The sequence below is a fragment of the Mercenaria mercenaria genome, chromosome 14 (assembly GCF_021730395.1).
Source record: "Mercenaria mercenaria strain notata chromosome 14, MADL_Memer_1, whole genome shotgun sequence".
In the NCBI taxonomy this organism is placed as follows: Eukaryota; Metazoa; Mollusca; class Bivalvia; order Venerida; family Veneridae; genus Mercenaria; species Mercenaria mercenaria.
This window is the reverse complement of record NC_069374.1, coordinates 36966813-36992989: the sequence shown is the minus strand read 5'-3', so window position 1 is coordinate 36992989 and position 26177 is coordinate 36966813. Positions and strand designations below refer to the sequence as shown.

Sequence of the window (26177 nt, the reverse complement as noted above, 5' to 3'; positions counted from 1 at the left end):
CTACGTTTTTTTTCAAAGGAATTTCCTCGGCCGATATGAAAAGTTGTATTAGATCTAAATCATAAATGACATAATGATAGAAGTTATTGCATAACTGTTAGAATAAATGGGAACAAACACAGACTATTTCCCATTAGGGAACAATGTCTATTCCCCCGTCTATGTTAGAATACAAAGAGAATAAACACTGTCTATTTTCTAATGTTTGTTAGAATACAAGGGAACAAACAATATCTATTCCCCATGTATGTTAGAATACAAAGAGAACAAACACTGTCTATTTTCTAATGTTTGTTAGAATACAGTGGAACAAATACCGTGGGGAACAAACACTGTCTATTCCCAGTGTACATTAGAATACAAGGGAACAAACACCGTCTGTTCCCCATGTACATTAGAATACAACAGAACAAACACTGTCTATTAACTGTGTACGTTCTTATACACTGGAACAAACACTGTCTATGCTACGTGTACATTAGAATACACTGGAACAAACACTGCCTGTTCCCCATGTACATAAGAATACAAGGGTACAAACACTGTCTATTCCCCGTGTATGTTAGAATAAAAGGGAACAAGCACCATCTGCCCCCCATGTACATTAGAATACAAGGGAACAAACACCGTCTGTTCCCCATGTAATAAGAATACAAGGGAACAAACATCTATTCCACAATGTACATCAGAATACACTGGAACAAACACCGTCTGCCCCCCATGTACATTAGAATACATGGGAACTAACACTGTTTATAAACTGTGTACGTTCAAATACACTGGAACAAACACTGTCTATTTCACGTGTACATTAGAATACACTGGAACAAACACTGCCTGTTCCCCGTGTACCTTAGAATACAAGGGTACAAACACTGTCTATTCCCCCTGTATGTTAGAATAAAAGGGAACAAGCACCATCTGTTCCCCATGTACATTAGAATACAAGGGAACAAACACCATCTATTCCCAGTGTAACTTAGAATATATGGGAACAAACACCATCTGTTCCCCATGTACATTAGAATACAAGGGAACAAACATCTATTCCACAACGTACATCAGAATTCACTGGAACAAACACCATCTGTTCCCAATGTACATTAGAATACATGGCTACTAACATTGTCTACAAACTATGTACGTTCAAATACACTGGAACAAAGACTGTCTATTCGAGAGTGTACTGGAACAAACACCGTCTGTTCCCCATGTACATTAGAATACATGGGAACTAACACTGTCTACAAACTATGTACGTACAAAGACTGTCTATTCGACAGTGTACTGGAACAAACACTGTCTATTCGACAGCGTACATTAGAATGCACTGAACCAAACACCGTCTGTTCCCCATGTAATAAGAATACAAGGGAACAAACATCTATTCCACAATGTACATCAGAATACACTGGAACAAACACCATCTGTTCCCCATGTACATTAGAATACATGGGAACTAACACTGTCTATAAACTGTGTACGTTCGAATACACTGGGACAGTGTACTGGAACAAACACTGTCTGTTCCCCGTGTACCTTGGAATACACTGGAACAAACTGTCTATTCCCAGTGTACATTAGAATACAAGGGAACAAACACTGTCTGTTCCCCATGTACGTTAGAATACAAGGAAGCAAACACCGTCTATTCTCTGTGTACATTAGAAATAAAGGGAACAAACACCGTCTGTTCCTAATGTACATTAGAATACAACAGAACAAACACTGTCTATTAACTGTGTACGTTCTTATACACTGGAACAAACACTTTCTATTCCACGTGCACATTATAATACACTGGAACAAACACTGCCTGTTCCCCGTGTATGTTAGAATAAAAGGGAACAAGCACCATCTGTTCCCCATGTACATTAGAATACAAGGGAACAAACACCATCTATTCCCCATGTACCTTAGAATACAAGGGAACAAGCAGCATCTGTTCCCCATGTACATTAGAATACAAGGGAACAAACACCGTCTGTTCCCCATGTAATAAGAATACATGGGAACAAACATCTATTCCACAATGTACATCAGAATACACTGGAACAAACACCATCTGTTCCCCATGTACATTAGAATATTTGGGAACTAACACTGTCTATAAACTGTGTACGTTCGAATACACTGGAACAAACACTGTCTATTCAACAGTGTACTGGAACAAACACTGTCTGTTCCCCGTGTACCTTGGGATACACTGGAACAAACACTGTCTATTTCCCATGTATATTAGATGACAATGGAACAAACACTGTCTATTCCCCGTGTACATTAGAATACAAGGGAACAAACACTGTCTTTTCCCCGTGTACATTAGAATACAAGGGATCAAACACTGTCTATTCCCCAAGGACATTAGAATACTTGGGAACAAACACTGTCTATACCCTGTGGACATTAGAATACAAGGGAACAAACACTGTTTTTTTCCTGTGTTTATTAGAATATAAGGGAGCAAACACTGTCTATTCCCCTTGTACATTCGAATTCACGGGAACAAACACTGTCTGTCCCCGTGTATGTTAGAATACAAGGGAAGAAACACCGTCTGTTCTCCGTGTATGTTAGAATACAAGGGAAGAAACACAGTCTATTCCCCTTGTACATTCGAATAACAGGGAACAAACACCGTCTCTTCCCCGTGTATGTTAGAATACAAGGGAACAAACACCATATGTTCCCCGTGTACTTTAGAATACAAGGGAACAAATACCGTCTGTTCCCCGTGCACATTTGAATACAAGGGAACAAACACCATCTGTTCCATGTGTATGTTAGAATACAAGGGAATAAACACCCTTTGTTCCCCGTGTATGTTAGAATACAAGGGAACAAACTCTGTTTGTTCCCCGTGTACGTTATAATACAAGGGAACAAGCACTGTCTATTCCCCTTATACGTCATAATATATGGGAACAAACACTGTCTATTCCAAGTGTACGTTAGAATACAAGGGAACAAACACCATCTATTCCCCGTTTACGTTAGAATACAAGAGAATAAACACTGTCTATTCCAAGTGTATGGTAGCACACAAGGAACAAAATACTGGTTTATTTTTAAATCAAAACAGATTCACCGGCTCAACTTTCTGACAAGGTACCAAAAAATTAAAGCAGTTCGTGCAGAATTCTGAAACTGTGCACTGCACATTTCAAAACACTTAAAAAAATACTAGGTACTGTCTCTCTTAATATTTGTAAATTATGGCCCTTTTTACTAGGAATTTTAGGTTAATTTTGATTCATTTTCATTATATCTTTGTTATCATGAAATAAAATCAATCAAAACTTAAAACGGTTCTTCTACATCAACGTCCTCATCATATGACACAAGGTCAATAATTCTGGTGCAAATAGTTTATTAATTATGTCCCCTTGGTCAAGTTGTGATTCACTTTTGCTCTATTTCAGTTATTACTTATTGGACTAAGTAGGCAAAATATGGACTGGTATGAAAAATTTAACTAATTTCCAAGTCCAGAAAGGGCCATAATTCAGCCAAAGTAGTTGACAGAGTTATGCACTCTTGCCTACAGATGGAAATCATGATGATAAACAAGTGTTTAAAGTTTCAAAGCCATATGTCAAATAGTTTTGACAAAACCCTGACTTGTACGAAAACTTAACCAATTTCCAAGTCCAAAAAGGGCCATAATTCTGCCAAAATAGTTGCCAGAGTTATGTACTCTTGCCTACAGATGAAAATCATGATGATAAGCAAGTGTTCAAAGTTTCAAAGTCATAAGCCAAATAGTTTTGACAAAACAAGGACTTGTACTAAAACTGAACCAATTTCCATGTCTAAAAAGGGCCATAATTCAACCAAAATAGTTGAGAGTTATGTACTCTTGCCTACAGATAGAGACTGTTTTAATAAACAAGAGATAAAAGTTTCAAAGCCATACATCAAACACTTTACACAAAATATGAACTGATAAGAAAAACTTAACAAAGATTTCTAAGTTAAAAGGGGCTATAATTCTGCCAAAATCCTTGATTATTTACCGTACTCTTGCCTATAACTGGACATGGTGATGGTAAACAAGTGTTAAAAGTTTCAAAGCTTTATCTCAAAAGACTTTGTCAAAATGTGGACTGGTACGAAAAACTTAACCAAGGTGTGACGCCGACGCCAACGTCCTGGTGAGTAGGATAGCTCTACTTATTCTTCGAATAGTTGAGCTAAAAATCCAATATTCAAGGGCAGATAATTTAAGATCAAGGCAAGAGAACTGTGTATTTTAAATTTTATTTCTGTTTCAGACTTCATTTGCAGTCAGTACACAAAGTTTAAAGAAATTCGGTTGACGGGAAAGACTAGGACTTTGCGGTAACATTTTATCATGTTCATAGTTCAGGACATTTGCAACAGTCTCTATATTGACATGGGGCAAAAATCTTCTTATAGAAGGAATTTCTTCTTTAAACTTTTTTTCCTGACAGAGAATCAAATCAAAAACAGAAATATGAAATAAAACAAACCATAGGAACCCAGCCTTGGTCATGAATTATCTGCCCTTGAAAGTAGGAAAATACTGAAAAAATCTACTGTCAAGGGCAGATAAATCATGATCAAGCCTGGGTACCTATGAGTTTTGATACATATTTCTGTTTTAAACTAGATTCCCAGTCAATACACAAAGTTTAAAGAATTTCTGCCCGTAGGAAATTTTTGCCCTATATACATATAGGCAACTGTGGCATTTCCCCTTAAACAAAATTACATCAAAGAATTTTGGAGTGTGTGAGTGGTGATTTCCTGTTACAAGGGTTCATGTATTTACATTTCTCCCTCTGCTGTAGTTAATAGCAGCGTGGTTTTCAGTGCTATGTGTCTTTTACAATATATACATATTGATTTTCTGCAAAACTCTGCTGTAATAGACTGCTGAAACACCCATTTCAGTTAGGCATTAACAGTAAATGGTCCTGTTCTGCAAAAATGATCTCCACAAGTAGATCTAGCTGACAACTTAAAAAATAATCTCTCTGCAAGAAGCAGATGTGGAGGAAGAATAACTATACACATAGTGGCTCATGTACAATGACCAGAGAACATATTTGTGAATAAAGATTGATTCTTGCATCCTAAAATTGTCTGTACAGAGTACAGAGTTAACAAGTCTGGAAATGTCACGTCATGTCTTGTATAAATTGGGATTGAATATCTGTTGGAAAAAAATGACTGAGCACAAAGTGATTATATTCAGCTTGTATGTATTTCTGGCCTCTTTCTGTCCATAATTTCTATGTCAATTAAAAACTAGAGTTGTCACAGGAGTGACGAATTATACCCCCACAATATGGTCTTGTCACAGAACTAAGCCAATGTCAAAGCCAAACTTGCTTGACCTTTGACCTACTGACCACAAAATCAATAGAGGTCATCTGCTAGTCATGATCAACCTCCCTATGAAGTTTCATGATCCTCCGCCCAAGTGTTCTCAAGTTATTGTCCGTAAAAGGTTTAAATGACCTTTGACGTTTGGAACTCAAAATCAATTTGGGTCACCTGCTTGACATGACCAACCTCCAGATTAAGTTTCCTGATCCTAGTCCTAAGCATTCCCAAGTTATTGTCCGAAAACTGTTTAAATGTTCCAGGTCACTGTGACCTTGACCTGTGAACTACTGACCTCAAAATCATTAGGGGTCATCTGCTAGTCATAACCAACCTCCATATCAATTTTCATGATCCTAGGCCCAAGCATTCTCAAGTTATCATCCAGAAACCGTTTAACTGTTCCAAGTCACTGTGACCTTGACCTTTGACCTACTGACCTCAAAGTCGAACTTGACCTGTATTTCATGATGTTACACCTGTGTACCAAAACTTATGATCCTAGGCCCAAGCGTTCTCATCCGGAAACCATTTAACTGTTCTGAGTCACTGTGACCTTGACCTTTAACCTACAGCCCTCAAAGTTGAACTTGACCTGCATTTCATGATGTTACACCTGTGTACCAAAATTTATGATCCTAGGCCTAAGCGTTCTCAAGTTATCATCCGGAAACCATTTAACTGTTCCGAGTCCCTGTGACCTTGACCTTTGACCTACAGACCTCAAAGTCGAACCTGACCTGCATTTCATGATGTTACACCTGTGTACCAAAATTTATGATCCTAGGCCCAAGCGTTCTCAAGTTATCATCCAGAAACCATTTAACTGTTCAGGGTCACTGTGACCTTGATCTTTGACCTACTGACTCCAAATTCGAAATTGGCCTGTATTTTCTGGTGTTACACCTGTGTACCAAAACTTATTTAAATTGGTCAAGCCTTTCATGAGTTATCATCTGGAAACCATGCAAAACCAACAGACCGACCGACCGATCGCCAAGCTCACTCCTATTTACCCTTGTGGGGGTATAACAAGAGGGTCATTGAGACTTAAACACTTACCTGTGTAAAAGGCTTCAAGTGTGTTTGTATAAGTACAGGGTTCTAAGGTTTCTTCTACGTTAGCCTATATTATATACATGTCACTCACATTTTTGAACCTAGGGCAATTATTTGAACAATTATGGTAGACATTACAAATCTGATATAACATGCCAAATATCAAGGCTCTAGCTATTATTTATTCAGAGAAGAAGATTTCCAAAGTTTCTTCTATAACAGCCTATATTAAGTACATGTCAGACACAAGGGCAATAATTTGTATACAAGTATGGTAGAGAGTCAAACCCTTATATCACATGCCAAATATAAAAGCTCTAGAGAAAAGGATTTTTAAAGTCTGATAGCTGAAAACCTATTTTTAACCAAAAAGATCCATATGTTCAATGAACCAGAACCATTTGAACTTGAGTTGTCACAGGAGTGACGAATTATACCCCCGCAATATGGCCTTGTCACAGAACTAAGCCAATGTCAAAGCCAAACTTGCTTGACCTTTGACCTACTGACCACAAAATCGATAGAGGTCATCTGCTAGTCATGATCAACCTCCCTATGAAGTTTCATGATCCTCCGCCCAAGTGTTCTCAAGTTATTGTCTGTAAAAGGTTTAAATGACCTTTGCCCTTTGGAACTCAAAATCAATATGGGTCATCTGCTTGACATGACCAACCTCCAGATTAAGTTTCCTGATCCTAGTCCCAAGCATTCTCAAGTTATTGTCCGAAAACTGTTTAAATGTTCCGGGTCACTGTGACCTTGACCTGTGAACTACTGACCTCAAAATCATTAGGGGTCATCTGCTAGTCATAACCAACCTCCCTATCAATTTTCGTGATCCTAGGCCCAAGCATTCTCAAGTTATCATCCGGAAACCGTTTAACTGTTCCGAGTCCCTGTGACCTTGGCCTTTGACCTACAGACCTCAAAGTCGAACTCGACCTGTATTTCATGATGTTACACCTGTGTACCAAAATTTATGATCCTAGGCCCAAGCGTTCTCAAGTTATCATCCGGAAACCATTAAACTGTTCCGAGTCCCTGTGACCTTGACCTTTGACCTACAGACCTCAAAGTCGAACTTGACCAACACTTCATGATGTTACACCTGTGTACCAAAATTTATGATGCTAGGCCCAAGCGTTCTCAAGTTATCATCCAGAAACCATTTAACTGTTCCGAGTCACTGTGACCTTGACCTTTGACCTACAGACCTCAAAGTCGAACTTGACCTGCATTTCATGATGTTACACCTGTGTACCAAAATTTATGATCCTAGGCCCAAGCGTTCTCAAGTTATCATCCGGAAACCGTTTAACTGTTCAGGGTCACTGTGACCTTGACCTTTGACCTACTGATCCCAAATTCGAACTTGACCTGTATTTTCTGATGTTACACCTGTGTACCAAAAATTATTTAAATTGGTCAAGCCTGTCTTGAGTTATCATCCGGAAACCATGCAAAACCAACAGACCGACCGACCGCCAAGCTCACTCCTATATACCCCCCAAACTTCGTTTTGTGGGGGTATAACAACCTTAAAAGAGGGCTACCTAGAGACCATTTGTGTAGTTTCATCAAAATCCACTCAGTGGTTTTGGAGATGCTATTTAAAGAAATTGTTGATTAAAAGTGACCACCCCCTCTGGCGGCAATGTTTTTGGACGAATCAAAAAATTTCTGTAAAATAATTTTTAAATCAGGCTAGCAGCTTCACAAAAGAAGATTTTTAAATTTTCCACTATATACATGTAGGGAAAACAGACCGCACCCTCTGACGGCCATGTTTTTTGATGAATCATAATAATTTGAACAGTCTTGGTAGGGGGTCACACAAGGACCATTAAATTTTGTGTAAAATTATTCAAAAATCAGGCCAGCAGTTTCACACAAGAAGATTTTTAAAGTTTCCACTATATACATGTAGGGAAAAGTGACCACGCCCTCTGGCAGTCATGTTTTTTGACAAATCACACAAGGACCATTTGTATGAAATTATTTAAAAATTGGGCCAACAGTTTCACACAAGAAGATTTTTCAAATTTCCACTATATACATATAGGGAAAAGTGACCACGCTCCATGACGGCCATGTTTTTTGATGAATTGGTATAGTTTGAACAATCTTGGTAGAGGGTGACATAAGGACCATTTGTTTGAAATTATTTCAAAATCAGGCAATCGGTTTAGGAGGAGATTCTATTTTTAGCTCTGGCGGCCCCTATGTGCAACCCTGCGAAACTGTTTGAACAACTTTGGTAGAGGACCATCCAAGGAACATCCAGGCTAAGTTTCCAATCAGTGGTTTTGGAAGAGATGTTGTTTAAACACAATTGCTGACGACGGACAGACGATGTACACAGCCTGACCACAATAGCTCACCATGAGCATTGCTCAGGTGAGCTAAAAAAAAATGTTCATAGGAATGTTTCTTGCGTGGCCTTTTTCAGATTCCTTCATATCTATGTCATATATGCAGAACTCTGGTCTCAATGGCTATCACACATGCTTATGTTGTTTTTCAGCAAAGTTTCAAACATTGAAACATTGAAAATGGAGTTGAAATAACAATTATCTGATGTTGGCAGAAATGAACAATCATGGAAATACCTCGTATTATCACACATTTGACATCCTGGAAGTGAAATAAAGTTATTACATTTTTTCTTTTCATTACAGTGAAATAAAACTTTGACACTGATGCAAAGAAACATGCATTCTCCTTTTTTCAGCATTTTATTGTGTAAGAACTTTGACTGACAGTATCCAGAATAAACTCATTACAAGCTTTTCTAAATATCAAGTTCTGTCACTTTCTTACAAGTGTCGTCCAATGTTTTATCTACATGACCAACATCTCCTACGTTAACAACATCTCCACTAGCACCTTCCAGTGTATCTGCCATTTCTCTCTTGTCAGTTCTATTCTGTTCACATTCAGGAGTATTTCCTTTTTTAGAATCAATATTAACACCATCCTCACTGGACATGTCATTAGTTGTTCTATTTTTAGTATCACTTTCCTGTAATCTGATTGGTTTAGCCAGTTGATCAGTCCTCCTCAGGTGGCACGCCTCTTGGTAAGGAGGATTGATTGGTGACTGTGCAGGTTTATGGTACTCGTATTCTCTACCTGGCAGCTGAGAAAAAATAGCATATCTAATCAATTAACATAAGATGGCAAACAAATAATTACTGGTATTAGTACTAAGAAACAAACACATATGCACTTTTTCTCAATCTTTCATAAAACTCCCGTAAAGAATTCACTATCCCCAACCCATCCCTCACAAATACACTTCTTTCTGTTTTAATGGCACAGTTAGTTCTGTTCAAATGGCTTAAACGGCGAAAACACATTCTGAATACATCTTAAAATATCATGACTATTTTGTCTTTTAATGTTCTCTACATATATTTGTTTTGTTTACAACAGTTAAAGACTTGGATAATACTCAGTAGACAAGAAAAAAGATGCAAAAAACTGCTGATGAAATGTACACTGTATATCAGGCTTTTTAACAGAGTTTTAAGACATGTCTCTAACTGGTTTAGATTTTTTATTGAAATGTCACACAGGCACAGTTAAGGTGACCTTCCAGCTATTGATGACGAAGGAAGACCCCAGGTGCCCCTCGAGGAATTATTTCAGACAAGTGCAGGTACATGGATAGCACCACCAATCTTCCATAAGCCTGCTGGATGGACTTGTCATGTGAGAATTTCTACAGCCTATGCGAGGTTTCGAACTCACAGTGGTGAGGAGCAAATGTCCTTAATCACTCAGCCACAAAGGCTCCTAATAAAAATTTTACTGAGCTCAGTCTTAGAAAATAGACAAAAGACAAAGACGAGTCCCTAAAATTACCTTAATTACAATCAAATACACTAAAAATATTTGTCCAGTAGATGATTTACCACAAAACAGAAATGGCTACTTTTAATGACCCTATATTAGCCCCTCACTGGTTATATTTGCAGCTGTAGCAGGGACTGAATTTATTATATCATCATCTATGCCATTCATTTCAAACAACTGTTAAACAACTGTTAAGATATTACTGAATGAAAAATATCAAATTTCTGTTAAGCTACCATTTTTTTTTCTTTAATCATTTTATTCAATGTTTTTCAGATACCAAATATAAATTATATATAATTCTAAAGGTATCCTTTTGTAGTTGACAGTAGCAGAAACATTTTGAAGTTATGTTTAATAATATAATTTTCCTTTTTTGTGAACACATTTGAAAAAAAATTCCTTCATGTGCATGCAAGTTTGTTGGGAATTCATTAAGTGGTTCATGAGAAGCGCTCGTACAAATTCAAAAAGCTTTCTAAGTTTGAGGTCCTCTAGAGCTTTTTTACTAAATAACAGTTCACTTCTATAACTAGTACGTCTTTGTCTGTCAAAATGATTAATAAGCATAATCTATACCATACCTTTAGCGGGTAATTTTTATCTGAATCAAAACCACTGAGGTCTCCACATGCCAAGAAAGGGACAATAACTCTGTTTGGTCCAGTCAGGTTGTTGTAATCTAAATCTAAAATGTATCAACATACAAAATGTAATAATAATTACTTTCCTGGTGACATTGTTATTGCTGACATGCCTCTTGCCAATCATTTAGTTTTCTTGATTTAATTGTATAGAACCTATACGATGACTCCAATCCCATCTAAAGTTAATCAGTAGTTAACCCTTAACCTGCTATATTTCTATAATGGACTGGTCCATCTTTCAATTTGGACAGTACCACTTATTACTCAAAGGGGTTTTCACTGAAAATTTACTGACTGAATAGCAAACAGTGCAGACCATGATCAGACTGCACGGATGTGCAGGCTGATCTTGGTCTGCACTGGTCGCAAAGGCAGAATCATCTGCCGCCAGCAGGCTAAGGGTTAAAAGTTCCCTAACTTCAATCCCAAAGACTTGTTAGAACTCAATTAATACAATTATTCAGAAGTGTAGTTATGAGCTAGATTGTTTGACAGGTTATTGATTGCTCAACTGTGTCAACTGTTGTTCATTGCAGAATATATAACATCGTTTTACTGAAATACATGATACAATTTAAAATTTCAGAGTATAAATATGTTTAACTGGCGACAAGAAAACAGTATAATTCCTTAGTGAATATCCCCAGCATTAGAATACTTACCATAATGGTGATCCAGTAAAGGGTTTGCCATGTTTGGTACATATCCCTCAGGAGGACAATAACCCTGACACACCACAAATGCTTCTGTAAAAATATAAATAAACATAAACTAGATATAGTTCTTCTGTATATAGCAATAGACTAATTGTATATTGCGGAAGATAATACTATTTTCAAATGTAATTGTTAAGCAGTTATAGAGCTCAAAATAAGTTAAATCTGTGCTCTGTCATCTACATGTACCACGTATAGCCTACACAAAAATAAGCTGACATACAGGATCACACAAACATTTCATTTCTCAATCGGAAATTTATTTAAACCTTCATTCTTTATTTTAAGTTCTCTTCACTTGTGTTTCTTTGTTTTGAACAACATTGACATGTTTTCCATTCATTTACATTTTTCACACTGGAAAACAAACAGCAATATTTACATTCTCCACATTCATTCTGTTGAAAATTATGACGAAAAAAAAGGAAAAGGGCAAAAGTTACAATAATGCTGCTAAGTGATAAGGTGCCGCTGTTTTGATAAAGTCCACATGTAGTCAGGAAAAATGTTCCTTAGATGATGTCACAGTTGTTCTGTCTAGTGGACAGAATGACCGTGAAGCTGATTATAATATCAAATACAATAAAATCTTGTTTACAAAAGGAAAGGAAATATAATGTAAATATGAGATATGAATTTATTTTTCAGAGTTCATGCAAATTGAACAACATAAAAAAAGATTTGCAAATTAAATATGAATTGCTAGCATGGTTCGTGTATTTGCTGATGCTATTCTGTCGTTCATTTCGCATTAACAAGGTATCTTAATTAATTTGATGGCAACATATAAATTTTTTTTTTTTTAAATTTTATCTGTAGGCTGATTGATGCAAGAATGATACATTAAAATGGTGTTTAAAGGCGTATGTTATTTTGAATCCATAGTATACTCTATACTAGAGTGATGGCTTACCTATACTAGACTGCTGACTTACCTATACTAGACTGCTGACTTACCTATACTAGACTGCTGACTTACCTATACTAGAGTGATGGCTTACCTATACTAGACTGCTGACTTACCTATACTAGACTGCTGACTTACCTATACTAGAGTGATGGCTTACCTATACTAGACTGCTGACTTACCTATACTAGACTGCTGACTTACCTATACTAGAATTTCTACTGCTTCTTGGCTTAAACACAGACACAAGTGGGAAAAATATCTTCAGCTGTGAGTAGAGTAGTGATACATCCTTTCCTCGAAATATCTACAAGGAAAGAAATTGATTAAAAACAGGTTAGGATATAGGGTGGTGGAACCAGTGCTCAACATATTTTCATGTTGAATGGTTCTCTTCAGAGAAAATGAAAATATATACTAATTTATTTTAGGTTGATGTGAACCAAGTTCTACAACTTATATTAATCACTCTCAACACTTCATTCCTGATGGAATCCATTGCCACGAGGGTATGTGAGAAGAAAGGCATGATCCCTTTTAATGCCGAGCATCAAGCAAGAGAGATACTAGTACCATTTTTCACATCTTTGGTATGATGCGGCTGGGGAACGAATCCACGGCCTCCCGTACTCAAAGCGGACGCTCTGCCACTTGGCTACCGAGGCGGCAAAATATAGGAGGGGTGATTAATCAATACCTGGAAAAGTGCTCTCATTTCTTCATTCACCAAAAACTGTTATACAACGTAGATTAGGGAATACTTAATTGATATGTCAAAGTCATTTATTTGGACAAATAAAGTAAATGCTATACTGCTTGTATATATTGCTTGCTTGTATTGCTTGTACAATCTGTTGTCAAATACAATCTCATTTTCATAGAAGATATATAAAGATAAAGCCATAATAAGTGTAAAACTCCTGTGATGGTATATCTCAAACTGATGACAGATCAGAACTTTCGACCCACCAACTTATTTCCATTTTTAGTGTCAGCACTATATTTGAACATTTCATCTAAGTGTAAATTTCTGTTCTTGATTGTGATTTTTAGTCAAAAGTAATGGAAAAATGTACTTGATTGCAATAATAACAAGATTATATACACCATTAGCTAAATGTTTCAGTGTATTACAACTTAGCAAAAAATTTCTCCTTTCTTAATACATGTGTTGTGATATTTAGAGCCTGAAAATATATCACAAAGAAATATTTACTCACATTTCATTACGTCAGAAAATATGCTACAGCTATTTACAACATACATGAGCCCTTTTTCATGAAGTCAAAAACCTGAAACCTGAAAATGGTTTCGAATTGCAGTGACTGTCATGGTACATGTTTCTTGAATATGTCATGCAATATGTATTGTAACATTGGTCAAAACGCATGTTTTTTTTTCCCCCAGGTATTTTTCTTCCATTCTTTTTTAACTCCATGTGATACATGTGAACAATGAATGATATCAGAAAATTAAAAACAATGATAGTTTTTAAATAATTGTAGTGAAGATTTCAGGGAGTCCTTTTTTGACTAACGGGTAATTGTTCTTTGTGTGTAGTGTTTCAAGAACTAGTTTTCAACAGGTTTCCATATAACAGTATTAAACCAAAGGCTATTCCTGAATTTCTGTGCAATCATGACAACTTGTTTTTCATCATTAGCTTACCACTCCCCTACATGAAACAGAGATAGCATTAACTTCATCAGTCGAAAAGCCAAGCACTGAAAGTATATCATCCTCAACTGGGGCCGAGGTTAAAGATCTTGAGTATAGAAACCAGTCTCAAATTCTAACATCTGATTGATTGGTCATTTCTAAACATAAAATCTAAAATTGACCAATGAAAGAGTTGCATTCTGAAAGTGGCAATCAAAGTAATTATAACTTCCTGACCTAGTAACATGAGAATTTCTATTGAGCCGGTAAAAACTGATTAATTGGAAGTATTTAGAAGACTAGTAAGTAAATCTGAGCCGCGCCATGAGAAAATCAACATAGTGGGTTTGCGACCAGCTTGGATCCAGACCAGCCTGCGCATCCGCGCAGTCTGGTCAGGGTCCATGCTGTTTGCTAACAGTTTCTCTAATTACAATAGGCTTTGAAAGCGAACAGCATGGATCCTGACCAGACTGCGCGGATGCATAGCTGGTCGCAAAGCCACTATGTTGGTTTTCCCATGGCACGGCTCAATTATGTAGTATAGACTTCATTTAATGAGGCTACACATTTGGTTTCCCAATTTTCCATGTTTCTAAGCACATAAAAGATTTGTTTAAAGTGTAAAATGAAACCATGACATTGATCAATTTCAAAACTGTGAAATCTGATAAAACTTAACTGGAACTTTGTTGTTGTGCGTCACTGAAACGTCATTATGCCACTTCTGATTACAGACGTTTATTTCCAGCATTTTGTTTAAGTAAGTTACTGCAAGAAAGAGTGCTACAAAGAACATATCTCCTTTTTCTTTATTTATTCTATAATTTCGTTAAATACAGTATGCAAGAAAAAGAATTTGTCACTGGTTGTTAATGCAGATGGGAAGATCTGGCTCTCAGGTAGCAGTTTTCGTGTTTACTTGGCAGAGCCTCGTTACTGCCAAAACAGGTACCCTCAAACTGGATATTTCTTTCTGCATCTACAAACAGGGACAGATTATTACATTGTGTAATATCCTCTATGTAAAGTTATCTACTTACAGCAAGAAGGAGCTGAGCCTGGATATACTCGTCAATGTCATGTAGACCTGTCACTGCAATTGAGAAACATTTTTGTAGAAAAGTGAAATTTCTGGGGCAAAAATTAAGTCAACCTTTATAAGGCAATCAATGTATTTATATATACTGTTTAGTCTAAAGATGTTTTTTCAACAATACCTCATATAAATAATGTGGCAAGTTCACCCTCGAGTGTTCCTAAATTTTGGCAAAACTCTTAACATGTTTCCTTCATCAAATGTATGAAAGGGGTATACCTTTATACAAAACCTTTTTAATTAATAGTGTAATGGAGAATATATACCTTGCCTCAAGGTCACATCATTAAGAGCCTAACCGGTCAGAGACCACCAATTCAAAAAAGTACGGGGAACTTACTGGGAATGAGGTAAGCATATACCTGGGAATAAGGTAACATCTGTGTGTTCTGATTGGTCAGTCATGTAAACAAACCCAGGAAGTGATTATTTTTTCAAAATTGATATGTTTTTACTGCATTTACAGTATTTTCTTATACATTTTGACAAAATTTGCTACATTTTATTTGCATTGAAAAAAAGTTTTATCAAACGAATTTCTCCCGCAATGTCAATGATGTAAACAGGGGGTCATCTCATTCACACGAAAATTACTTAAATAAAGTATCACTCTTCATATGTTTTTTGTCCAATATTTTGGTAGAACTAAGATAGTTCTTGAAAAACATGTAATTAGATATACATGTTTCGATGTATGGAAGGCCTTACACGCCAAAATGTTACAATGTAAGTCTATGGGAAAACAATTGGTGGTCTCTAACCAACCAGCTAGAATACTGCTCAACTCAAACTCAACAATGAAAAAGTATCCATTCTCTATAACTAAAGATGTACAATCAAACCTGTCAATTAAGGGACTGACACAATCTGGCTGCTGAAGACAAACTGAAATTTGAACAAAAAGTTAACTTGGGAAGTTAGCTGTCTGGCTGCTTAAGGCAAACTTGTGGCTCCTTAATTAATGGAGGCTTCTAACGCAGGTACTACTGACCTGACATTCTTTTAGTCTGTAATTATTAATTGTGAAATGTTTCTAAACAGCTCATTATCTCCATAAGCCCTATCACCCTATGAAGTCTGAAAGTTCTATGTCAAATGGTTCTTCAGTTATTGATCGGAAAGTGTGACTGATGGACAGAAGGGCAAAAACAATGTCTCCCTTCACCACCCACCCAGGGGGACTTACTGACATCCTCTAAGTATATTAACTGTTATACAGATAGGTTGAAGACAGCATAGAAAATATTGATACAGAGTATTGGAATATTTATATAGTGAAAATTATCTTTGAACATTGATTACAAAAAAAACCTTCTTTCCTATATACTCATACACCGGTAATTATTACACTTACTTATTCTATGTATTTTCATTTTCAGTGCAATAAAACCTTCTAAAGACTTGCAATTAAACATTTTTATGTCTATTTCTTTATTTCTGATAATTTTGCTGAAGAGACAGTTGATGTCAATGACAGCCCCTGTATTCTGTTTGTTTCAGTGCAAGCTTACCATCTGGGGCACCATCACATACCACAAGGTCTGCATGTTCTCCTTCAAAATGTCCAATTATCTCATGGGCAGTACTTGTCTGAAATGTTAATACACTGGCAGTCAAACCTGGGTTAAGCTTTACCTTGCTATATTTCTAAAATGGACATCATTTAATTTGGGTAGTGCCACTTATTATTCAAAGGGGTGTTCACTGAAAATTTACTGACTGAATAGCGAACAGTGCAGACCATGATCAGCCTTTATAATGATGCAGGCTGATCTTGTTCTGCACTGGTCGCAAAGGGAAAATCACTCACGGCCAGCAGGCTCATGGTTAAGCAGCCAGCCAGCTGAGCTGACCAATAAGTGGGTACAATGGTTGCTATGACAACTATCTCTGCCTGTGTGGTTACCTTGGTGATATCTCCCTGTATCTGTATAACTCCTGGTATAGGTGCCATGGCTTGTAAATCTACAGCAACTATCTTCACACTGTCATCAGTCTTGTCTCCTCCCCTACACATATTGTATACTAACGTCATTATTCATTAGACGGAAACAAACAGCTGCTGAGTAAAAATGTTGTAATATGAGGTTAACTTCCATTATAACAGTATTGCTATTATCCCTGGTTTCACTACTACCAGTACTAAAACAAGTTTTCAGCAAAGCCTGCAGTTTCTGTCATAAAACTTTAACCTACACAACTACAATAACTGACCTCCACGACCTGGACCTTTGGGGTATCAGACCCTTAAATCAAAAGATGTCTGTCCCTTAGCATGACCAATCCCCAGATAAAAGAGGCAGTATTTAAGAAGAAAAACTGTCATTAAAAACAATTTCACAAATCTTTTGATAGTACATAAAAACAGTGCTGAGTGTAACACCAGAGCAAGTATAATAACCCTTATTCTTTTAACGGAATAATCAAAGAAATAAAAAGTGTTATAAAAGCAGAAATTTGAAGTAATCAGCTGCAATGCAAGAGCTCTTAATTATTAGGTTTAAAAGGTACAATTATATCAAAAAAAATATAAAGAGTACATACTGATGTTTCTATTGGTCAACAGGTAATTTCTTGTTCAAAAAACCTTACCGTAGCTTCCTAGCCAGGACTTGGCTCCAGCTACCTGGAGCTGCACACAGATCTACCACTTTCTTCACACCTAGATATATATATACAATAAATGACTGAGATGTTTGAAAATACATTTTATTATTCATATAATTAAATAATGTATTACTTTCTGTTATGATAAATCACTGTCCTGTACATACCCTGATTACTATAGTCTATGACATGCCACCATTTATTCTGCTTAGGAAGCCTGGGCCAATATTCATCAATGTTTAATGTCAAAATCTTAGACAACCACCAAATATTTAATTTGCTATAACTTAAGATATACCACTGAAGTTTTGTTCAGCAGAAGGCAAAATCCTGCAAAGTCCAGTTATATTATCATTGCCAGATAAAACAGAAAATTCATTAACAAAATGATGTGAACCAAGGTCCCTTTATTCATCAACTGCCCAAGTATGAAATTAAGAATTTGACCCAATAATGTACATATACTAATAATTATTATGTGGTAGTTTTTTTCAGATATTCTGGACTTGCTTAAAGCTGCACATTTTCCTATTCAATTTCATCAGAATTAGAAATTCGTTGTTATCAATTTTAGTGTTGATAAAAATGTTGTATTCCTGAGATTTTTTAGCCTAACCACAAAGTCTGCTTTTGCCTGAAAGAAAAAGTCTGACAGATCATTTAACATAAGGTCTTTCTCCACAGTAAAGCTGAAAGTTGCCAATTATCCTAATCTATAGGTAAGAGTTTAAAACAAAAATAAATTCCTCAAATTTCTTACCAGTAAAGATATCATAGTCTTCATTTATCTGCAGTAGTTTAAAAGCACTCCTTGCTCGCCAGCCTTCTTCCTTTGCGAGACGGTAATAAACATCACGCTTGTCCTTTGAAGATTTGCCCATATCTATTTACCTAAAGAAAGTTAGAAATTACCATTTTTATATAATGAGTGTTTGAAAAGTTTCAAGACACCAGTATAACAATATATATAAATATATTTAAGGTTTTAATTAAAACAAAATATGGACAATGATAGATTTTGTAGTATATTTCATCAACAACACCTTATTATCCACTATTAATAAATTCACTCATTCAACAATTATTGTATTATTTGTATGTTATCCTGAAAATTAATGTTGGGTCGATTAATCAAAGTGTCTTCAAATCATGAATAAACTAGAGCTGCTTTTGAGAAAAGTGCATGTCTCCCACAACTGCCTAATCATCTAAATAGTAAGTCAGTCTTTATATACTGTTTACTCACTACAAATATACCTTTGAAGAGTAAGAAGGCACATTTTGGGTAATTCAAGGGCCATAATTCTGAAGTGACTTGGGCGATTCGGCTAGTTCTCAAACTTAGCCGGGGACTTATGTTCAAACACATTTTGCTCAAGTTTGGTAAAGATCAGATGAGAAATGTCCGACTTAGATTGCGGACAACAGTAAAAAGGCCGATTTTCAGTAATTCATGGGCCATAATTCTGAAGTGCCTATGCCAATTTGGCTAGTTATCGAACTTGGCCGAGGACTTATGGTCAAACACATTTTGTTCAAGTTTGGTGAAGATTGGATGAGAAATGTTCGACTTAGATTGCGGACAAGAGTAAAAAGGCTGATTTTCGGTAATTCAAGGGCCATAATTCCGAGGTGCCTGGGCTGATTTGGTTAGTTATCGAACTTGGCCGAGGGCTTGTGGTTAAACACATTTTGTTCAAGTTTGGTGAAGATTGGATGAAAAATGTCCGACTGAGTGTGCGGACAAGATTTGTGACTGACAGACACACACACACATATACAGAGACAGAGTAAATCAATATGTCTCCCACACCATTGTGTGGTGGGAGACATAATGACCTATAGTGTGATCATCAAGGAAATGTTTTGTCACTGATGAAATCTGACATCCTGATTATGCCTCCAAATCTAGTAAAATTGTCTCTCTTTACCATTGATGTGCATGTTAAATGATTTCTAATTAGATAGAAGTGTGCTTATATATATTGATAGAATTAAACCTTAATTTAGCCTTAAGCATTCCACTTTTTAATGGGATGTCATATTTTATGATCTGATATTTCACAGCTGCCATACCCTAAAGAAAGGACAGCAAGCAGTAAAGATGTTATCAGCTAACACACTTTTATCTGGATTTGGGCAAATGAATCTATCCCTCCAATTTATTTGCACCAGTATCAGTGACAGCAGCTTCTCGTAAGATTTCATGTCATTATCATAAAAGTGTTTGGGAGTAAGAAGAAGTAAAACAAGACCTATCACTAATGGTGATGAATACCCCCAGAGAGCAGCTTATTGTCAGAGGAACAGGGGTACTGAAAATACGATAATGGAATCTAGTACAGCCCCCAGATACTAGTATCCAGAGGTATAATCAGCAATAAACAGTGCTTATCAAAAATATTTTGAAGATATTTTAATGTAAATCAGCCTGGTGCCTACCTTGCATTAAAGCCAAACACCCCAAAAAAATCCTGGAGCATATACATGTAGTAATCTCTTTACAGAACATTTTAAAAGCCTTGACATTCTGTACCATCTCCAAAATGGGTTTTGAGAAAAAAAGATCTAGTGTGACCCAACTAATTAATATGCTTGTAAATTGACCTTGTTAAATCAGTGCACAACCTGGTCCTCTTAGATTTTAGTAAAGCATTTGAGCATATGACAAAGTTAACCATGACAATAAACAACTACTGCATACTTAACAAAACCCTGGACTAAAAACTTCCTTGACAACCTCCTTCAATGGTTAACCCTAAATGGTACAAGCTCTGAGCCCATACCTGCTTCTTCTGGAGTTCAAAAGGGGACTGTGCTTGGGCCCCCACTCTTCTAAGAATTATATAAGTGACCTCCTGCAAACAATTCAGTCTGAAAATAGCAAAGCACCCCCATTTGAACAAATTTGGAAGAGGACCTTATAATGATGCTATAGACCAGGTTTAATGAAGATTCATCACGTGTCATGAGAAGAAGACATTTAAAGGCGTTTCTATTATTACTCTAGCGGCCCCTTAAATGGTCCAAACAACACATTTGAACATATCTGAATCAAAATTGGGAGAAGACTTTATACTTTGATGAAGATTCAGACCACATTTCAAGATGATCCATCAGTCCTGCAGTTCAAGAGAAGAAATTGTTGAAAGGTGTTTCTATTTTTAGCTGTAGCAGCCCTAAAAAGGGCCAAGTGTCCCCATTTTTTTAAAGTTTGGAAAAAGGACCTTAATAATATAATGCTGCAAGATCCATCATGTGGTTCATGAGAAGTAGTTTAAAGGTATTTCTATTTTTAGCTTTAACGGCCAATTATATGGGCCAAGTGCTCCCATTTGAACAAAGTTGGGAGAGGACATTGCTATAGGTCAGGATTGAAGAAGAAACTTCATGCGATTCATGAGAAGATACTGCTTCAAGTTTTTTTTTCTATTTTTTAGCTGTAGGGGCCCAGGTGAACCATTTGAAAAAAAAAATGCAAGAGGACCTTACCAGGATGCTATATACCAAGTTTAGTGTAATTCTGACCAGTTGTTTCAAAGAAGGAGATGTTTATGTAAACTGTCGATGATGGAGCACATAGAAATAAAATAAACTGAATAAACTCCTTAATCACATGTCAAAAGAGGGTAAAAGTCAAATTCATATGTAAGAGATTGCATACATTTTTTACATGTCAAGTCTCCCGAATCGTCCGCGAGTGTCATGGATTTTCGATCCATCAAATCAATTAATTCTCCTGGAAATCCAAAACTCCAATCTTATGGTACCATGTATCAAACTAAAATCGCTAATTACACACTGTGTCTGATGTAATTTATCACTATATCAATAAAAGTTTAAAGAGGTCACACACTGATGACATCTGCAAACAGGTGTGTGTGTGTGCCTTGGGATATTTTCAGATTATGTTAATTGGCGAGTGGTGATGTTTACATAAATATGATATTGATGGATGATTACGGTGGGGAAAGATATTTAGGAATGAAACTGAATATATAAAAGAGCCAACCTTTACTGGAATAATGGCGATCATTACTATCAATAGCAAAAGTGAGAAAACAACTTGAGAAAGGTTCAAAATCAAACATTTTTTTAACAATTATAATTTTGTATTGTTTTATTTTTATTATGACGTAAAAAGCACTTTTACTATAAAAGTCTACAAGAGCTGTCAGTGGACAGCGCGCTCGACTATTCTCAGTGCTTGATAGTATAATATAAGCTATGAGTAAAACTTTAACATTACAATAAGCATATTCTAAGTCGAAAAGGGGCCATAATTCAGTCAAAATGCTTGATAGAGTTGCCTCCTCCTTTTTACAGACTGTGGTCATGATGGTAAACAATTATGTAAAATATGAAAGCAATATCTCAATGGACTTTGAAAATATTTGGGGTGGTACGCAAACTTTAACATTTATTCTAAGTCGAAAAGGGGCCATAATTCAGTCAAAATGCTTGATAGAGTTGCCTCCTCCTTTTTACAGACTGGGGTCATGATGGTAAACAAGTATGCAAAATATGAAAGCAATATCTCAATGGACTTTGAAAATATTTGGGGTGGTACGCAAACTTTAACATTTATTCTAAGTCGAAAAGGGGTCATAATACCCCTATTCTTTGAATAGTCGAGCTAAAAATCGTGAAATAGGTTTATTTCTACTCTGCTTCTGCTCATGCGTTAAAAATCTAGGAATATCTAAAAGACCAGCAGATTGTTCACCAAATAAAAAGAGGAGATATGCCAGTAAATTTAATGACAATTAAATGATAATAATTAAATAAATTTAAATCAATACTTTGTTATTTTAAATGCAGCTTACAACCCCTGAAACCATTACCCAAACCAGTTAAAACAACAATTTTTTTTACAGTTTTATATTCGACCAAACACTTTCCTAAACAAGAGGGTCATGAAGACCCTGTATCGCTCACCTGACCTATTGACCTAAAGATCATCAAGCTAGTTTCATCAAGATATGGTCATAAATGTGGCCTCTAAAGTGTTAACTAGCTTTTCCTTTGATTTGACCCAGTGAACTAGTTTTTGACCCCACATGACCCAGATTCAAACTTGACCTAAAGATCATCAAGATTTACCTTCTGACTAAGAAGATATAGTCATAAATGTGGCCTCTAAAGTGTTAACAAGCTTTTCCTTTGATTTGACCCGGTGACCTAGTTTTTGATCCCACCTGACCCAGATTTAATCTTGACCTATAGATCATCAAGATTAACATTCTGACCGAGTTTCATTAAGATATGGTCATAAATGTGGCCTCTAGAGTGTTAACTAGCTTTTCCTTTGATATGACCTTGTGACCTAGTTTTTGACCCTGCATGACCCATATTCAAACTGGACTTAGACATCATCATGAATAACATTCTGACTAAGATTCATGAAGATACAGTCATGAATGTGGCCTCTATAGTGTTAACAAGCTTTTCCTTTGATTTGACCTGGTGACCTTGTTTTTGACCCAAGATGACCCAAAATCGAACTCGTGCAGGATTTTATTAAGGGTAACAGTAGACCAAGTTTCATTAAGATAGGGCTAAAATTGTGACCTCTAGAGTGTTAACAAGCTTTTCATTTGATTTGACCTGGTGACCTAGTTTTTGACCCCAGATGACCCAATATCAAATTCGTCCAAGATTTTATTGAGGGTAACATTCTGACCAAGTTTCATTAAGATTAGGCCAAAATTGTGACCTCTAGAGTGTTAACAGTCAAATTGTTGATGACGACGGACGACTGACGACAGACGGACGACGACGGACACAGGGCGATCACAAAAGCTCACCTTGAGCACTTTGTGCTCAGGTGAGCTAAAAATGCTTGTCGATAAAATCTCCTGGTTTTTTAACTGAAATCTCCTGGAAAATTATCCAGGAAACTTGGCATGTATGAAACTGTTTCAAAATTTCATAAAGCAACTTAACAAGGAGTGTTGTCTCCCTTTATTTCTCCCTCAATCTTGATCTTGACCTTGATGGTTATACGGTGATACATCTCAACGACATTTTACACCGTGCTTGTGTCAAGTGTTGTGGACTATTCCAGTTTTTTTATAAATGTTAGTAATGAATGTATTCACTGGGTCTTCTGAATTCCTGTAGCACTGAATTAGGTCACATGGTAATGAATTCCAGTCGAGTAGAGTGCTACATGTAGGTACATAAACTATACTTATAAAACATTTGAGCCGTGCCATGAGAAAACCAACATAGTGGGTATGCGACCAGCATGGATCCAGACCAGCATGGATCCACGGCTCATTTGTCCTAGCATGTATAAGGTTAAAATGTTCATCATGTTTGTTCTTGGTAACATGTATAGGTCTAACTAGGTGATTTACTGGTAATGACGCTGTGTTATTTAAACCTTTGCATAATAAGATAAGACAACTTTGTTTCCTTCTATCATTTAGGGTTTTTAAACTTCAAATTGTTTAAAATTCCAATCATGCTTCCTTGGTCAAAGTTATAATTTGATGTGATAAATCTGGCTTAACGTTTTTGTACAGCTTCAATTATATATAATTAGATATATAGTTGATGGGGTCAAGTATATTCTAGAACTTCTTTTAATATTGTTCTACTGACAGTTTACTTAAACAGATCTAGGATTTTGTCATTTTTACAGATACTCGAAATATATGTACAATCCATAGATTTAAAGACTTTTCAGTCTATAAATTTACAGACTGGGCATATGAAATTTATAAAAGTTACAATTCAAATCAACACCACAGGTTAAAATGAAATGTTTCACTTATTACATGCATAGATAAAACTATTAGGAGACTTTCAGACAGGTAGGATCACTTTAATTTTTTTCATATTTTCAGAAAATTCAAAGTCATTAACTGACAGAAAACTACATATAACCTTCATTTATGCATGCAGTCTTAAAATCTTTATGTTTAAACCTGCGGTTTTGATTTAAATTGTGTTTTTTACAAATTTCATATACCCAGTCTGTAAATTTATAGACTGAAAATTCTTTGAATTTATGGATTGTCCATATATTTACAGACTATCTGTAAAAACAACAAAATACTGGACCTGTTAAATTTGTTTAAATATTTAATTCAAGCGCCTACATTAGCATTATTTATACTCATCTTTCTTTGTTATAAACAAGCACTTCATTTGATTTCTACGATATTTCAATTTATTTGTGGCTTGGTGTTCATGTAAAGGTTGACGTCCCTGTAAACATAGTAAATGGAAGTTCTGGCTACCATAACTTAACTGACGCTGTTTTTACTTTCTGATGGTTGTGTCCATCAAGTTATGGCGAAACCCCATTTGGTCATCAACTAACCAGTATCAAAGCGATTCCTATCAAAGCGTAACATCTCAGACAGTCTCTCGTGAGAAACTGATGACGTCATGCAACAGTTCAGAGCAGGTGGTTTTTTTTGAAAATCAAGATCACAATTTCAATTATTTATGAATTTATTGTATATTCATAAACATAACCATTTTCGATAAAATTCATTAAAAAACATACCTAAGAAGGTTTAAGTTCTCGGAAAAGGTCAATAAATACAATTCTATACCGCCTATTGGTTTTCAAATGAAGAGTACCCTGATCAGGTAACAACTGCAACGGTGGACAAAATATTGCAGACAGGGGTACCAATTTGAAACTTGGGTGTATAACTTGTGTTCAAGTTATGTTGCAAGGATTATTTTATGCCAGATCAAAAGAAAAATGGATTAGAAAAATTTTAAAGTAAAAGGTGAGTTCACTGCATTTCATTTGACGAAATTATAGCGTCACAGACTTCTGGCAAGATTTCCGGTTAGGTTTCAGTACGGGATTCGTTTCAGCTCAGAGATACATAACAGCATATACACATCTCTGAGCTGAAATGTTTTAGCTAGGTAAATGGTTAGACGGTCAAGGAATATAGACAACTATTCCGAAAGTTTCCTACTGCTCCATTGGTTATTGGTTGAGTATACCTATAATTTCTAAAGTGTCTACGTCCCTGTTAAGGGTTACAAACAGTACTGGAAGATAGATTGATCCCTGTGCACACTCGCGAATACTGGTGTCAAATTACAAGTATTATCGATACCTAATTATGGATAACATGGTTTCAAAGTTGACATCAAAAACATAACAAGTACTTAAGATGCATGTTTAGTTTAATTTTACCTTGTGTACACTATCTGAAAAAGGGCATGAAAACTAATAGTTTTAGTTTTCGAGATTTACACAGGACATTTCATTCGCGCTAATTTCAACTTTATCA

General features: G+C 36.0%; 1 protein-coding gene across 1 annotated transcript; it reads right to left on the bottom strand.

Moving 5' to 3' along the window:
* Window positions 1-9113: 9113 nt before the first annotated feature.
* Window positions 9114-26176, bottom strand: LOC123527275 (putative tRNA (cytidine(32)/guanosine(34)-2'-O)-methyltransferase). The gene is made up of 12 exons (XM_053523269.1): window positions 26081-26176; window positions 18665-18795; window positions 17890-17959; window positions 17204-17306; window positions 16809-16887; window positions 15242-15294; window positions 13677-13726; window position 13009; window positions 12744-12846; window positions 11579-11662; window positions 10854-10957; window positions 9114-9550 (listed from the first exon to the last, which is right to left on the bottom strand). The coding sequence occupies exons 2-12, from the start codon at window positions 18783-18785 to the stop codon at window positions 9203-9205; spliced, it is 1116 nt and encodes a 371-aa protein (XP_053379244.1). The 5' UTR covers window positions 18786-18795; window positions 26081-26176; the 3' UTR covers window positions 9114-9202.
* Between the last annotated feature and the right edge of the window lies 1 nt (window position 26177).

Bases quoted from the DNA above. Each gene is read 5' to 3' on its own strand.
- LOC123527275 (XM_053523269.1), bottom strand. From the start codon at position 18,785: ATGGGCAAATCTTCAAAGGACAAGCGTGATGTTTATTACCGTCTCGCA. The intron at 15,295-16,808 runs GTAAGCTTGCAC...TCTCAATTGCAG, and splicing joins ATGTGATGGTGCCCCAGATG to TGACAGGTCTACATGACATT. The intron at 11,663-12,743 runs GTAAGTCAGCAG...ATATTTTTACAG, and splicing joins CAGTAGAAATTCTAGTATAG to AAGCATTTGTGGTGTGTCAG.